We start from the raw sequence: 16,206 nt of genomic DNA, 5'->3' as shown, positions 1-16,206 counted from the left end.
GAGTCTACCTAACCCTAATCTATATGAGATAAGTTTTATTTTTCATAAATTCTTTTTAAGAAAACAATTAGTATTCTTTGCACTTTGGGTTGTAAATTTGTCATGCATATTAAAGTTTTAATTTTTCCGAGAAGTCAAAAGTCATAAATTTGCATCCGATTTACAGTTCGAATAAGTTATTGTTATAAAAAAAATTAGTTTTAAACATTGTCTATTATATTAAAACAAAATGGGTTAAGTATCAAATAAGCCCCTGACATAGTAGCCCTTATCACGTTTACCTCCCTATAGTCCAAGTTGGGCCAACTAAACCCTCATACTACCAAAAATTGAATAATCAGGCCCTCGCCTCTAACGACGAGATAACGCCGTTCGCTTTTTTTAATTTTTATTAGGTGGGCCCCACTGTTAACTACCTGAAATCCCCATCTTAATTTGGGTCTATTTGGAAATGGCATAAACCCTAAATTGTGACTAGGGCTTCAAAATTTGGGAGTATTTCGCGTGATTTGGTGAAATTCCCTCCGGGTTTCACCGTGTTTTTACAATTCATGGTGCGACATGAGTTTCAATTCCGTCTCCGGTGGGTGTGGGTCGAGCTCGTGGCGCGCGCGACTCCAGTTCATCTATGATAATCCAAAGTTTTGTGAGTGTGAATTTGATGGTAAATTGTTAAGGGCCTCGTTAATGACATCATGGATGAATGAAAACCCCGGTAGGAGGTTTTATGAATGTCGTAATTGGACGGTAAGTTCGTGAGTTTCATTGCTTATGTTTATGTGGATTTTTTTGGTTGAACTCTCTGTTTTCATTGTCTTAGACCAAGAATTGTGGTTATTTTGATTGGTTGGACGAACCTATGACTGAAAGAGCAAGGGATGTAATCAATGAGTTGAAGAAGGATAATTGGAAGCTCATGAAAATGAAGGGCACCTTAAGCTTCGCAGCCATGGACATTGATACTGAAATTGCAAAACTTTGTGATGTTTTGCAGGCTATGAAAGAAGACTCAAGGAAAATGAAAAAGAAAACTAGATTAATCACATATATTTTGCTTGGTTCTTGGATGTTGTTAGCTTATTTTGCACTAGTATAATAGCTCTTTGTACTTAGGCTTAAACTCTCTGTTTTTTGCTAATGTAATGCAGCCTTCTTTATGAATGAATTCTCTTTTTTGTTAAGCTTAAACTCCTTGTATTTTTGCTACTGTAATGAAGCTTTTTTTATGAATGTAATGTGTTATCATGTTGGAGCATAATTTACCATCTGTTCTTTCATATGAAATAAGGATTCAATAACAATGTAAATAGAGTCACAATAACACCTTCATTGCTGCTGCAAATAAGAAGATTTCATGCATATTCTTCACCATCATTCTGCTTTGTCATTAAAGTATCACAGCTATATAAAACTACCAAAATGACAAATCCACAAAAAACCATACATGTTCTTAAAAGTAGCTGTCAAAAGATAATTAAAACATAAGGATTTGTAGGTTCCAAAATGGCATTTCAACTGCTTGATCCAACAGTGGAATTGACATTTTTGCCTCGAGGTGATCTCCTGAGGATTACTTGCTCAGACTGCTGCTTTCCCTTGCCTCTTGGAGCCTTGAATGGCTTCGATGCCATCTTTCTGATCTTGGAGCTCTCTCCATCTCCTTTGCTTACCATCTGCTTTCTCTTTTCCTTCCTCAGCTCTTGCTCATTTGGGATTGCAAATTTTGTGTTTGGATCTGGATCTCTAGGGGTACCTTCATCTATCACAATTGACTGCGACATCCCGTGCTATTTTGATTGAGCAATAACATAATGTTAGCTGACATGTAATAAGATATAAAAGGATAATCAAATGAAGAAGTAGCTGGAAAACATCTTACATTAAGCACTGTCCTACCACTCTCTAGATTGATATACAATCCAATTCCTTTAGCAGCCCTCTTTGACTTCAACTTGGAAGGAACACTTGAAGTAGAACATTGTGTGTCCTGTACAGCCTAACAAATATGGAACCAAATCAACAAATTATTGAATTCTAAGAAGTATGAACTATTATTAACTCAGTTTGGATAGTAATACCTGAGCTGGTCTTCTTGGACAATCCCTTTTTCTGTGGCTTTGATGAGCCCATGTTTGTGCTCGTCTTTCACGTCTGTTTTAAGTCTAGATAGAGTCTTTTTGCTTTGTTTTGCTAGAGTCAGTCGCCTGGGAGGGCGTAGTTCCAGGGCAGGCTCTTTCTTTGGGCAGAACGTGCTTTTAAGGCATAATGCTGCTGCATTCCGCGAAAGATGCATGAGTTTGAAGCAGAGGAGTCTGGGACACTCAAAAGCTTGTTTTGAAGACTAAAAGTCCGAGAAGTAGGATGTTGGGCAAACCGACCCTTTTGCCCATAAGTACCATTCGGGACCCAGTTGCACCAGAAGATGATCGTGGGCAGAAGGTACAGACGGACCAGAGGATTCGAAGGGCCAAAGAAATCAAGCTGCCAGCGGAATAAAAATGCCAGCGGATTCAAAAGACCAGAGGATTCGAAGGGCCAGAGAAATCAAGCTGCCCGCGGAATCAAAATGCCAGCGGATTCAAAGAGCCAGAGAATTCAAGCTGCCAGAGAAATCAAAGACACCAGAGCGGAAGTCGTTCCTCTGGACACCAGAGCGGAAGCCGTTCCTCTGGACGCCAGAGCGGAGGTCCGTTCCTAGGGATGGCAGTGGATCCTGGACCCGGTCCAGATCCATGGATCCAGATCCGATTTTACGGATCTGGATCTCAATTTTTTGGACCCGCGGATCTGGATCTTAATTTTTCAAACGGATCTGGATCTGGATCTGAAAATTTGAGATCCGGATCCGACCCAGATCCGACCCGTGGATCCATTTTATTTAATATATATTATTTTATTAATAATATTAGATATATTTAAAATTAAAAACATTAAAAACAAAATAGTCAAACCCTAACTCTACTCCCATTTCCTCACCTCACTTCCTCTCCCTCACTCTCACTCACGCTCACCCGCCGCCTCCCCCATTTCTTCACCCGCCGCCTCCCCCACTTCCTCAACCCTCCCCCATTTCCTCACCCGCCGGCCGCCGCCGCCTCTCCCGCACGCCTCGCCTGCCGCCTCACTCCCATCTCCGGCCGTCTCCCTCTCCAGTTCGCCTTTCGCCGCCGCCTCACTCACCCGACCACCCACTCCAGTTCTCGCATCCTCTGTCAACCCTCCCCCATTTCCAGCTCGCCGCTTCCTCACCCGCCGGCCGCCGCCGCCTCTCCCGCACGCCTCGCTCCCATCTCCGGCTCTCTCCCTCTCCAGTTCGCCTTTCACCGCCGCCTCACTCACCCGACCACCCACTCCAGTTCTCGCCTCCTCTGTCATCTCGCCGAATAGGTCGCTGCACCGATCGCCGCCGGACTCCATGGATTATTTTTCTGTGAATTATTTTTTGAATTTAATTTAAAACAGTAGATCCATGGATCTGGACCCGTGGACCCGCGGATCTGAAGGATCTGGATCTGGATCCAAAATTTTCAGATCCACGGATCTGGATCCGGATCTGGATCTGGTATATGAAAACGGATCTGGATCTGGTATTGGCCAGACCCGGTCCAGATCCGGCCTGTTGCCATCCCTATCCGTTCCGAGCAGCGGAATCAGCTTTGCCAGAGGAATCATCCGAGCAGCGAAATCAGCTAAGCAGAAGAATCCTCCGAGCACTCCAGGGGAGTCCGAGAAAGGCGGAAGGCGGTAGCTATCCAAAAGAGACCGATAAGGCAAAACCACCGCCTTATCCAAAAGGAAACATATCTTCATGAAGATTAGATCTGAAAAAGGATAAGCATCTCCATGTTAGCATGGATCCGGCCGCACGTCATGGGCTGGGCCTTCGTACCCTAACTCATGCCTATAAATACCACATAGCTGTGAACCATTCAAGGGAAGAAGAGAGAGAGAGTGGAGCACGAATTTTGAGAGACCGTTGCTGTAGTTTTACTTTCCATAGTTAGGTAGGAGTAGTCGCCCCTTATGAGCATAGATGTTTAATTTTCTGTTCATGTTTTCTGCGGCGCTTTTGGCCGTAAGTACCCTTTTGCCTTAAGTAAGTTTCTATTTCAGTTTTTACTTTATGTTTTCCTTTATGTCTTTTGCTTATGTTATTTACTTTATGTTTGGCTAAGTTTTATATTCTGATTTGGGCAAGATGATCTAAGCATGAACACCTAACTCGAGAGGTCTAATTTGGGCATAATAACTGTATGAGCATATTCCCGATACACTAGGTTTGATTCCAAAAAGGTTGAAACAACTTGGTTAATTAATTGGTCACTAGTTAACTAGGGAGTTCTGGCCACAAGTAATAATTTGGGCATAAGGCGAGTTGCCATCGACCTTCAAAATAGTACAACTGGTGTTGGAGCCGTGACTGCTGTGAAATATCGGTGTAAGAGTCAAGTGAGTCTATCTAGAGCTTAAAGCATTCTGGGCAAAGCACAACTAGCGATAGACCATCGCAGAGAGCGTGGATGTTGTCCGGGGTAGTTGATTTCCATTAGCTGACCCTTCTAAGGGATCATAAACTGAAAGGATAGATTGGGCAGAGGGTTTGTTGTGTGCGTGACAAGTGACAATAGGGGCACAACAATTCTTATGCCTATAACCACTGGTATGCGAGTATAGTGATTTATCTTTGCACCAATGATCGAGCGTTAGTTCATGTTTATTGATTCGAACCCAAGTCAGAATTGTTTTGTTATTTGATTTATCTACTTTTGATTTTTCAGTTTTAGTTGGAAACCCCGTTCTGCCCATAAGTACGTTGTGGTCAGAACACTGCAGGATACAAAATCTTTTTAGTGACACCCTTGCAGGAAAAGTTACTGCTCAGTTTCCTGTGGATTCGACTCTGGACTTACCACTAGCTAGTCTAGTTGTGGGCACAAGATATTTTATTTGCGCGAAGCTCAAACGACGGCTTCGTCAGGCTTTCACTTTTGCATATGCTGCAGTGTTGCTTTTGTCCTCTTCTTGACAATTTGTGACTCTTCTTAGGCTCATTTGGAGCCCTGACCCTCATCTTCCTTGGCCTCCCAGTTTTCTTCTCAACGGGAGGTGGTTCTATGCCATCAACCTCTCTAACTTTCCAGAACTTAACACCTAGAACCGGCTTGATAGAATGCTCATAACTCTTGACAAACATTGATTTATGATACCAATTGGACATAACACTCAATGGATCCAATCCAGAAGAGTACATGGCAGCCAAGGCATGACTACAAGGGACACCAGTTAGCTCCCATACCCTACATGTACACAGCTTATTATCTAGAGACACAGTATGCTTATCCTCACCCTCTCCAATCTCATAACCATCTTCACCATTCCAAATGACATTGCATGTCATTGATTCAGATTTAGCAAGTTCAAATAACTTCAAGCTAGCAGTAGACCGATCATTTTTCCAAGAATCAACATTGCCTTTTCTATCTCTGATCCTAGACATGGCTAACTGTTAGGTCCAGAGGGTCTCGAATAGGTGTATGGGAGGGGGGGAAAATACACCTATGGGCTATTTTTCAAATTCCTCAATCAAAGGGATCTAAGTCAGAGATCAAAACGAAACTTTGCATGCAAACAAAGACGCCTGTTTTACAGAAATCAGTTTTGACCAAACAGGGTTGACGACTGATACTGAAAGCTCTTCAGTAAAGAGTTATCAGTTAAGTTGTTGGAACTTAACTGATGCACGTAAGGGCTTCAGTCGTGTTTGCTAAGACAGAGATGATAACACTCTTCCTGACTATCAAAAGATAAATCAGTCAGACTGATATCATACGCAGCGGAAATTAAACTTAGTTTCGCAATAGCCTCGGTGGAGCACGTTGTTGGTTGATAGGTTACTCTTTGCAGTTAATCAGTGTTCAGTTTATCAATTGAAATAACACAAGTAAGAATGTAAAACTGAAAGCTTTAAACAACACAGAGACTTTTACGTGGTTCAGAAAAACCCTTTCCTACATCCACGGTTGGTTGATCAGACCAACAATCCAATCCGCAAGTGCTTAACAGGTGCACTGCAAACCAAACTGTGTGCTTGCCGGGTGCACACAACCGTACCACTGAAGAAAACCCTTCTTCAGGACCCACGCTTCACTCGCGTCGGATTTCTCTGCTCAGCACAACCCGTGCTAAGACTTCTCACTCAGAGTCAGAGTACCTTCCTGAACTCCGAATCACTCAAACACTCTTTTGGGGGGAGGTTTGAACGAGTGCCAACTTCACTACAAAGAACAAGTTCTTTGAAGCAAGTTTGACCTTTGGCTTCTGGGTAAACAAAGGTTTGCCTAAGGTCTAAGAGAATGTGTGTAATCAGCAGTGACTGATTTTAGCTTTGGAATTCTCTTCTTCGATTCAAGCTTTGGGGAGATTAAGCTTTAGGCTGAGTAGCAATTTCGGCAGAGCTTCAGCTTATGTCGTTGAATCGGTGAAGGTTGAAGTGATCCTCGAGCGCTATTTGTAGGAGACCTCTTGAATAGATCCGTTGGCGTAGAACGTCATCAAGATTTCTTCCATTGGAGAGCAATTCGAATTTGGGCTGAGGCTTCAATCTTCGAGGTTCCTTGTCTGGGTGGAAACGGCTCTCTTTGATGGACAGGAGATGTGACGTCTCTGAAAAGTAACCACCAGATAGGAATGACCACTGCAGAGATAAAGATATTCTGAGATCTCTGCATTTAATGCGGCTGTACTTTGTGAGTACGTGGCTTCCTCTGAACGTTGGAAGATCAGTCTGAGGAAGAATGTTCAACTGATACTTGACTTTAGTATCAGTCTATTGCGCGCATTAAGTAATCAGTCTTCAACTGATTCTTCAACTGATACTTCAGTTGGTATCTGCAGTCTTCAGTCTTCAGTCCTTCGTTCTTCAGTCTTCAGTCTTCGACACCGCAAGCTAAACTAGAACCGAACTCTAACACTTGAGTTCAAAGCAATTCTAGTCTATTACAATTAAGTCCTATGAATTTTGGTATCATCAAAACAAGGGTTAGGATATTCCACAAGGTTCCCAACAATTTCCCTCTTTTTGATGATGCCAAAACCACACAGCAGTTCTAGACAACAAAAAGACTGAACTCACAGTACAAGTTCTAAACCTGGGGTGAAAACAGTTCCCCCTTAACAATAGAACCTAAAAACTTGTACTTAGAGTTAAGAATGAAACAGTTCTAAAACAGAACAAGGAGAAGACAGAAAAACATAATCAGAGCCTGGACAAAAAGTCATTGTCTTCAGGTTGAGATAAAAAAGAAGTTCTTTTCATTAATAAACGACTGATAAGCCATCAGTCTAGGTACAGAGCAAGACTTACATTGGAGTAAAAACAGAAAAACAAAAACATCATGGGAAACCCATGGACTCCAGCAGTCTGCTTGGCTGCGCCTTGAACTTCTTGATCTTCATCTTATTATGGGCTTATGCCTAGCATCTATAATGCTTGGATTGAAAGACTCGGATATGTTATTATCAACCATATAAGTACAACACCTGGAGCTTTGATATGCCCTGCACCAATTCTCTAGAGGATAGTGTAGAAGATCCTCAACTGCAGTCTTCTTGATTGAGCTTATCATGGCCATGCTCAGTTTGAATTCCTCATGAAATGAGCTCCATGCTGCTATCCAAAACCGTTTTTTCAGTTCTTCCCCTCTCCACTTCTTACTCCAATTAACATAGACGTGTCTGGCACACCATCTATGCTCAGCCTCTAGAATTTGTGTTTTCACTGCTGTTTAGTCCTATTTTATGATGCTTATATGGGTGTTTAGGTGTGTTATGAGTTTATATTTTTGGTCTCGTTCACTCAGTAATTGATTGATTTGAGTTTATGTGCTTATTTTGTTGTCTCGGGATTGGATGCTCTAATTGATTAATTAGTGGGAAAATATAGAGTTCGAATTTGGCTGATTGGTCTGCACAAGAATTGTAGCTCGTCTCGATAGGAGTTCATAGGAAAAAACGGATCCAAATTTTGACTTGTAACAAGGGAGAACGGACCGAAAGAAAAATATCGCGCAGTGCAGTCCGCGCGTGAGGGACCCCGCGGGCGCTGGGTATTTCCCGTGACCGAGTGGCGCGATTTTCAGCGCCCGAGGGCCTCTTCATGGCCACCCCTCGCCCAAGCAGCCTACCCCTCGCCCGTGCACACCTTCTCCCTCGCCCGTGCACTTCTCCGTGGCCGAAGCCCAACTCCCCGCGCCCGAGCAATTTCTCCACGCCCAAGCATCATTCCCTCGACCGCGCTCTCCATTTCCCTTGCCCACTGGCCATTCCAGCGCCCGAGGGACGCCGTTGCCTCCTCGCCCGAGTGCTTCAGCCATCGCCCGAGCTCTTTCATCCGCTCATCACACTCTGTTTTTCTCACATTAGAATATGTCACGTGTCCAAATTTAGTAATTAAAGAGAAAATGCATATTTTACATTCGAGAGTATAAAAGAGCAGACTTCTCATCTACTAGGGCACACTCACACTTACACTTTTTCCAGACGCAGTTCTAGCCATCGTTCCAGACGCCAGTTTCTTAGTTAGAGTTTATTCGCTTTCATTTTTCATTCTTACACCTAGAATAATTCATAGTTAGAGATTTATTTCTAGTTATCGCCATTACTGTAAGTCCTTTTATTTGTTACCTAGATAATTTCAAGATTTATGATTTTATAGTATTTCTTCATTATCTTTTACGCTCTAGATAGATTTATTCTGCTTAATATTTTCGTTTGCTGTCTAGATAATTATTATTTTCATTGCGCGATTAGTTTAATGAATTACTGCTTTTTCTCTAGAACCCTACCGTAGATTTAAATGCTAATTTATTTCTGCTTAATTATTTTAGATTCATGTCTAGATAATTTTATATGCTTTATTTTAATTACGTGCTAGATAAAAAGAGAGAGTCAGACCCAAAATCTTAATTAGAGCGTGTAGGTTTATTTTATGTTATCTGTGTGCAACACGAGAGAACACCCTGTTTAGCCTTCCTTGATAGACGACTTGGGTTAGCTTATTACGCAACAATTGACCTCGTACGATTGCGAGTCAATTCAATAGGTGTTTTGAGTTTAGTCAAATTTTGGCGCTGTTGTCGGGGAAAGCTTTAGGCGTTTAATTGTGTTGCTTTGTTTTCAGTGTTTATTTTATTTCTTTCTTTTGATTCAGTTATTTTCTCCCTCCGGTGCGTTTGATCCGTTTGTTACTATTGTGCATGCAAGGATTTATTTCCAAACTGCAGGGAGGAGTCTGAATCCAGTTCAAACAGTTCTTGTGGAAAAAAGATCGTGAAAGAGCAGAAAATTGTTATTCAGATACTAATCTGAAGGATACTGCAGAATCTGACTCTGACCGTTCTGAAGAGTCTGTAGCAAAAGAAGAAGAAGAGATGGCTACAGGAAATCTGCAGTACATGGGAGATTTTGCTCGGCCTGTCATTGAGGCCACTGAGTTCAGCTATAGTTCTTCCTACTGCAGTTAGGAACTATAAGTTGACGCCGACCGATTCAAACTCGCTTCCACTCTTTTATAGGCTACCTAACGAAGATGCTTTGAAGTTTGTCCGTGATTTCTGCACCCAAGTGCAGACCTTCCCGCTTCTGGATATCACAGAAGATCAGCTGAAGCTCAAATGCTTCCAATACGCATTGAAGGATAGAGCAAGGAATTGGTTGTTATCCCTACCGTCGAACTCCATTAATACTTGGGAAGAAGCCTGCGAAAAATTCATGCTAAAATTTTATCCCAATCACAAGACGCAGGAAATTCGTACCCAGATTATGAATTTCATCCAAGGAGTAGATAAGCCTTTTTCATGAGGCGTGGGAGAGATTTCAGGAGCTACTCCGGCAATGCCCACAGCATCAGCTGCCTCTTGTGATGTTGAGCCAATTCTTCTATGATGGATTGGTTCAGACAGCTCAATTTATGGTGGACAGTACTGCATGAGGAAACATAGCCAGGAAGACAGCTGAAGAGCTCAATCAGATTTTCCAGACTTTAGTTGAGAGTTCTCAACAGAAGTTGATCCGTGGAAAAAGAGTTGAAGCAAATGTCGTAGCACCGACTGGCGAGCTGCAAAAGCAGATGGCGACTATTATGAGAGAATTGCAGCAGCTCAAGATGAGAAAGATGGAGACCCCTCCTGTAAAAGAGCAGAATACAGAAGGTTGTGGAATCTGTGGAGATTTTAGCCATGGAATTAATGAGTGTCACAGAATGGGAGATTACACGCCAGAAAGACAAGCTGGTGTTTATTCTGCTCAAGGATATTCAAACAGATCCCAATTTAATCAAGGTCAGCAGAATTCTGGATGGAGAAATTAAGCTCCTGGAGGATCAGGATCAAATCAAGGAAATCAGTTCTGCAGACCACAGCAGATGGGATATCAGAATCAGCAGCAGTATTTCCCACCTCAGCAAAAAATTTCTGCGCCGCAGCAGAACAATTTCGAGCCCCAACAACAGCAGTACCAATACTCGGGACCATCATTGGAAGACACGATGCAGTCATTTATGCAAGCTAGCAAGCAAGCGATGGAGGCTTAGAGTGCTACTGATTTATGCTTAATTTACTCTATTTTTAAGGGTTTGTATGTGCATGTTTTAAGATAATCTTCTGGAAATTGGTGCGTTTATGGTGTATTTTATGCTTTGCAGGAGATTTAGGTTTTCGAGATAGAAGAATGCAATTTTGGAGAATTTTGGATGAATTTGGCGTTTTCTAGGTGTTTTGGTCTCCAGAGCAGAGGAACCGAAGTCTCCAGAGCAGAGAAATGATCATTCCTCTGGAGTCAGAGAAAACAAAGACCTCAAGTCTCCAGTGCAGCGGAATCAATCGCCAGAGAAATCACCATTTCTCTGGAGTCAGCGAAATCAAGAAGCCAGTGTAGCGAAGTCATCACCAGAGGAGTCAATAATCAGAGCAGCCAAGTGAGAGTCAGAGCAGAGAAATAAGTCAAAGCAGAGGGGAGAGAAGCCATTACAACGGAATCGCAAAGTCCACTACAGCGAAATCGAGAAGCCAGAGAGATCACCCATTCCGCTGGCGACCCATTTATCTGGCGAGGTCAGAGAAATCATCCATTCCTCTGGCGCGATGGTCGTTTCCCTGACGATAGCCGTTCCTCGAGACCAGAGAAATCACAATTCCTCTGGCGAGAGCTGCGAATTCGGCGAGAGTAGGAGTATTTTCCGGAGCGCGCATCCAGCTGGAGAGTTGCCTTATTTCACACGATTCTATTACCTTTAGAATTCTACTTTGCATGGCAACTTCCATGGTGATTCGAAGGAAATCTGAAATCTATAAATAGGTCTTCTTTTGACCTATTGACGGACCCGAACCCTAGCATTCATATTTTCAGTTTTATAGCTTTAGAATTTTATTGTTTTCCAGTTTTCAAGGCTTGGATCAAGATTGAAGATTCAAGTCGCTACTTCAGTTTTCATTCGGTTTTTATATATTTCAGTTTTTGCAATTGCGTTCTTTTTAATCATATTTATGTTTTATTTTACTATGTCTAGCTAGTTTCCTTTAGCTGATTCTAGAGTTTGTAAGTAGTTGATTGAATTTATGTAATTTATTTGTTAATACCTTTGTGTCTTCCAGTTTATGATTCATAATTCCTGGTGCTTAATTTCTTGTGAATTATCTGATCAATAGTTTGCATGTGTAGCTATTTGGTTTGAGACCTAGCGGAGATAACTGTTTAGCGGATTCAGGAATGTATGATATGATTTTAACCTTGAGACCTAGCGGAGATAGGTGGATCATAGGGAGCTATTCTTAGGAGCTATTGGGAGTTAGTATATTTTCTTGAGACCTAACGGAGATAGAGAATTTACTAATCTACGATCGTTGCTGCTCTAGCGGGAGTAATTGATTAATTAAGTGATCTCTCATCATAACTGGATTAGGATTAATAGATTGATTGTGTAGATTTAGTTAATGAATTTACTGCCCTAGGATCAGTTGTCTTTTATATTTGATTTTTCCTACGTAATTTTATTTATTGTTATTTGCGTTTTAGTTTAAGTCAATCAATCTTTACGTTCTGTTACCTGTCTACTACTTAAGTTTGTTTAGGAGATAGTTAAAGTTATTTCGTTGTGTTAGTCCCTGTGGATACGATACTCGGTTACTTATTATTTGCTACAATTGCACCGTGTTAGTTGCGGTAATTTGTTGCTAAGAAATTAGTGATCAGCTACCATCAAGAGCCTCGAGATTATAGTTGGGAAACTCACAGGGGCTTTGAATCAGTTGCAGCAGCCGCAGCAAACTGGAAACCCACAACTACATCAAGCTCATGCTATTGAGCTTATCTAGAAAGATGCCCAAATGACTGCGGAAAAGTGGAGGAGCAAAACAGTGGAAGCTATAAAGGCTTTCCAACATCCCAGTCCGCCTCTACCGCCTGTCATTGTTAAGTCAACCCAACCTCTACCGAAGCAAGGAGATCCTGGCAGCTTCATTTTTGGTATTGGGTTGGGAAGAGTTGGAGAGGTTTCGGGTATGCTTGATTTGGGTGAGGCAGTCAATTTGATGCCGTTTGACATTTTTGAGAAGCTGGGCAGGAAGAAAGACGAGCTAAAGTGCACTGATATGAGAATTCAGCTAGGTGACGGTTCTATTAGCAGCCCACGTGGACTTTTGGAGGATGTCGAAGTCACGGTAAGAGGAATCAATGTGTTGGCGGATTTTGTGGTGCTGAATGCAGGGAAAGGAATTAGAGGAGAGAACGACCATCTCGTTCTGCTTGGCAGGCCTTTTATGGCCACTACTCAGACCCGCATTGATGTGGGGTCGGAAACTTTGAGTATGGCTGGGTCAGGTAGATCGGTAACATTCTCAGTTTTTGATAAGAAACCTGCTCAACTAATAAACAATACATTTTGTGGGTCATTTTCTCCACTCAACTAATAAACAATACACTTTGTGGGTTCCTTTCTCCACTCAACTAATAAACAATACATTTTTTCTTTCAAGTGGTCTCTAAAATTTAAAAATATATTTAATGTATATATAAATAGAATAGTTTAAGCAACATAATGATATGAATGAAATTTGTAATAAGTGATAGTATATGTTTACATGATATGGGAGTCTCTGTGACACCGTACTCATATAAGTTATTAGTAGAAATTATCAATCAAACATAAGGATGATGATCAAATCGAGTATGAGTTAATCGAATCAAAAATTTGAGTTTTCATATGATCAATCGAGTTAATCCGAATAATTATACCGTCAAAACTCAAAAGTAATATTCACTTCACTCCGTAAGAATGTATCACATATGAGATGACGCAGATTTTAAAAAAAATTGATAGATAATGTGTTGAGTGGAAATGCAAATCCGCCTCAAAATAGAAGCCCTAACTTAAAACCATACGAGGTTGCTCCTATGCGCTACATAACTCAAGTTATTAGCAAAAACAGGTAAATCGATGGAGTGAAATATTACAGACAACTATTGCTGCGAAATGAAGAAGCTGCTGCGAATTAGTAGATGTTTTACACATTCATACATCAAAAGGGCTTTCTGAAGTTTCCTCAAAGACTTGATAGAAAAGATAATTAACATTGAATGCATCTGAACATGTCATAAGCTTGCCTAAAGCCACAAACAGAATGAAGGATGCTGTTATCAATAAGTCAAAACACTCAAAACAACAAAAAAGAAAACAAGTAGAATAAGAAAATGAAGAAGCTGATACCAACTATTGTATAAGGAATGAATAGAGGCATGTACTTGACTACTTGTTTCTAAAGAAGTACTCCCTCCGTCCCAAACGAAATGTCCTATTTCTTTTCGGCACGGAGATTAAGAAATGTGTATAAAGTAGATAAAGTGGGTTGGTGGAAATTATTTAAATATTAAGTATAGAGAGAGTGTGTATTGCCAAAAAAAAGAAACAGGACATTTTCGTTTGGGACAACCCAAAAAAGAAAACAGGACATTTCATTTGGGACGGAGGGAGTAATAATTTACCACATCTGAAATGCATACTATGAATAACATGTCCAATGTAGCAGCTACAAGTTTGCCAATATTGATGACATGAAAGAAAATAGTAATGTTTATAAATAAAAGATCCCATTGAAATAGTGACAAAAAAACAGAATAGAAGCCCTTAACTTAACCACACGTACGAGGCTGTTGGTATGCACTGCATACCCGTAGAAATAAGCAACATCATGTAAATCGATGGAGTGGATTTCATCTGCATCAAGATTGTAGTAATAGAAAACCCGAAAATAAACGCCAACACCTCCGGATATTTAACCCAACCAACTATAGTAAGGTAACCCTGACTCTCCAAAGCAAACTGTTGGAGAGCTCTCAGCTTTCTGCTTTCTCCATTCCCCAGTTTCCGGTTTCATCTCCCAAACTTGCCACAACAAATGTTGATACTCAAGCAACAGAGAGAGATACCTCCCCGTTGAAAGATAAATATACGAGTGCCTCCTCTTGTCATAATCTGGAGGAAAAATGGGGACATGAATCTCTCTTATAACTTCAGTCTCCACATTCAATGTCATGATACGAGTCCTTTCTAAAAACCAGAGCATAAATCCTTGAATGATTGACGACGGAGTCTGAAGGAAGCCACTTGATTTAGCAATGGCGACACTTCTCCAAGTCTTGTCGACTCCAACAGTTTATGTATACATGAGTCAGTATATGTTGGGACCACTTTATACTCCATGGAAGCTGCAGCATAAGCTATCCCGAGGAAACCAAACCCTCCTCCAACAGGCAAAGAAGAAGAAGAAATTGATTTGGGCCATTGAATTTCAGTTGGGTTTGTAAACTTTTAAGATGGGCCGTTTTTCTTAAAAAGAAAAGAGACTTGGCTGCAGATTTATTTATTGGGCTAAGTTTTATTTAAACTATTGGACCTTGTGTTTTTATTTATTTAGTTAGCTAAGCTCAATTAGTTTATTAATTAGACTTTATATTTGAGCTTTATTATTATTTTACTAAAGTATAATTGCATAATAATAATATTTATTATGTGCATATATTAAGTGTGATTACTTGTTATATAAATTGAGTATGAAAGAAATTTGCATTAATATTTTACTAATAGGATCATTTATGATTAAAGTTTGTTTTTCATAAATCCAATTTTCAAAGAAAAATCGAGTAAGGATGTTGTTGGTGTTCTTAGCTCAAAAAAATCTAGTTGTCATTAATTATTTATTAAATTTTGAAAACCCGGCTAAGTGAATCATAGAATGTTTAAGCACTTCACTGTGATTTAAGATTAGAATCAGGGAACCTATTAAAATTATAGATTTCATGTAGGCTTTGTGGGTCGTGAGGACTAGCGTTGCTATTCCGATTCAGAGTTAAGAATAAACGACAGGCATTGCCTAATCAGGTGGGCTTATTTTTCAAATGTATAATTTAGCTATTGAGCTTAAATGTTTCAATGAAATGCAAACTATTTATCGGATAAAATATTTTTGTGCACACTGCTCTGTTTAAGGCTCGCATAAGTTAATCGATCGAGGTTCTCTCTTGACCTAACACGTTATTTGAGAATTGCGTACACCTATTAGCTGACTCGGTGGGTTGATCTCCATTGGGCACTAATCATGTATGAGGCGTTATAAGGGTGCTCGCCGGGATGTATTCCGAAGCATTGTGGCCCAAATGGTGCTTGCCTGGATTACGCCCTCAAGTCAAGAATGAAGGAGTAATGGATCCATAAGTGGCTAAAAGGTCCGGGATCACAACGAGTAACGGAAAGGGAGTGTGACAATTGCGCGCAAATATATGAAATGTTTTAACATGCTTAGAAGTTATTTCATTTTAAAACCTTCTAAGTCATGTCAAGTATGATTGCATAAACTGCTCTTATGAATTATGAAATATTTTAAAAGTTGCAATCCGCTAAGATACTTAGTACTTAGCCCAAATATTTTCAAATATTTTCAAGATGATGGTTGGTGTTGACGGGGCAGAGCTGAGGCTATGGTTCAACTCCGTATTTTGTTTTTCGTTGTTGTACTAGCTCTTATTTGTCTTTTGTTTATCTAACTTAAGACTTTTATGTTAGATTCTGAATTATGTTCCTTATCGAGCTTAGACTCTAAACTTCTAGCATTATGTTATTTAATGTTGGTTATCAGAAACATGAAACCAAACTTGTGA

The 16,206-nt window shown here is 40.6% G+C and overlaps 1 protein-coding gene across 1 annotated transcript; it reads right to left on the bottom strand.

Moving 5' to 3' along the window:
* Positions 1-4,819: 4,819 nt before the first annotated feature.
* On the bottom strand, positions 4,820-5,497 carry LOC130998672 (uncharacterized). The gene is made up of 2 exons (XM_057924086.1): positions 4,987-5,497; positions 4,820-4,827 (listed from the first exon to the last, which is right to left on the bottom strand). Exons 1-2 carry the CDS (start codon positions 5,495-5,497, stop codon positions 4,820-4,822), a joined length of 519 nt encoding a protein of 172 aa, XP_057780069.1.
* Positions 5,498-16,206: the final 10,709 nt, after the last annotated feature.

This window comes from Salvia miltiorrhiza, chromosome 8 (genome assembly GCF_028751815.1).
Source record: "Salvia miltiorrhiza cultivar Shanhuang (shh) chromosome 8, IMPLAD_Smil_shh, whole genome shotgun sequence".
Lineage (NCBI taxonomy): Eukaryota > Viridiplantae > Streptophyta > Magnoliopsida > Lamiales > Lamiaceae > Salvia > Salvia miltiorrhiza.
The sequence above is the reverse complement of the archived record's forward strand: the minus strand, read 5'-3'. Positions and strand labels throughout refer to the sequence as shown.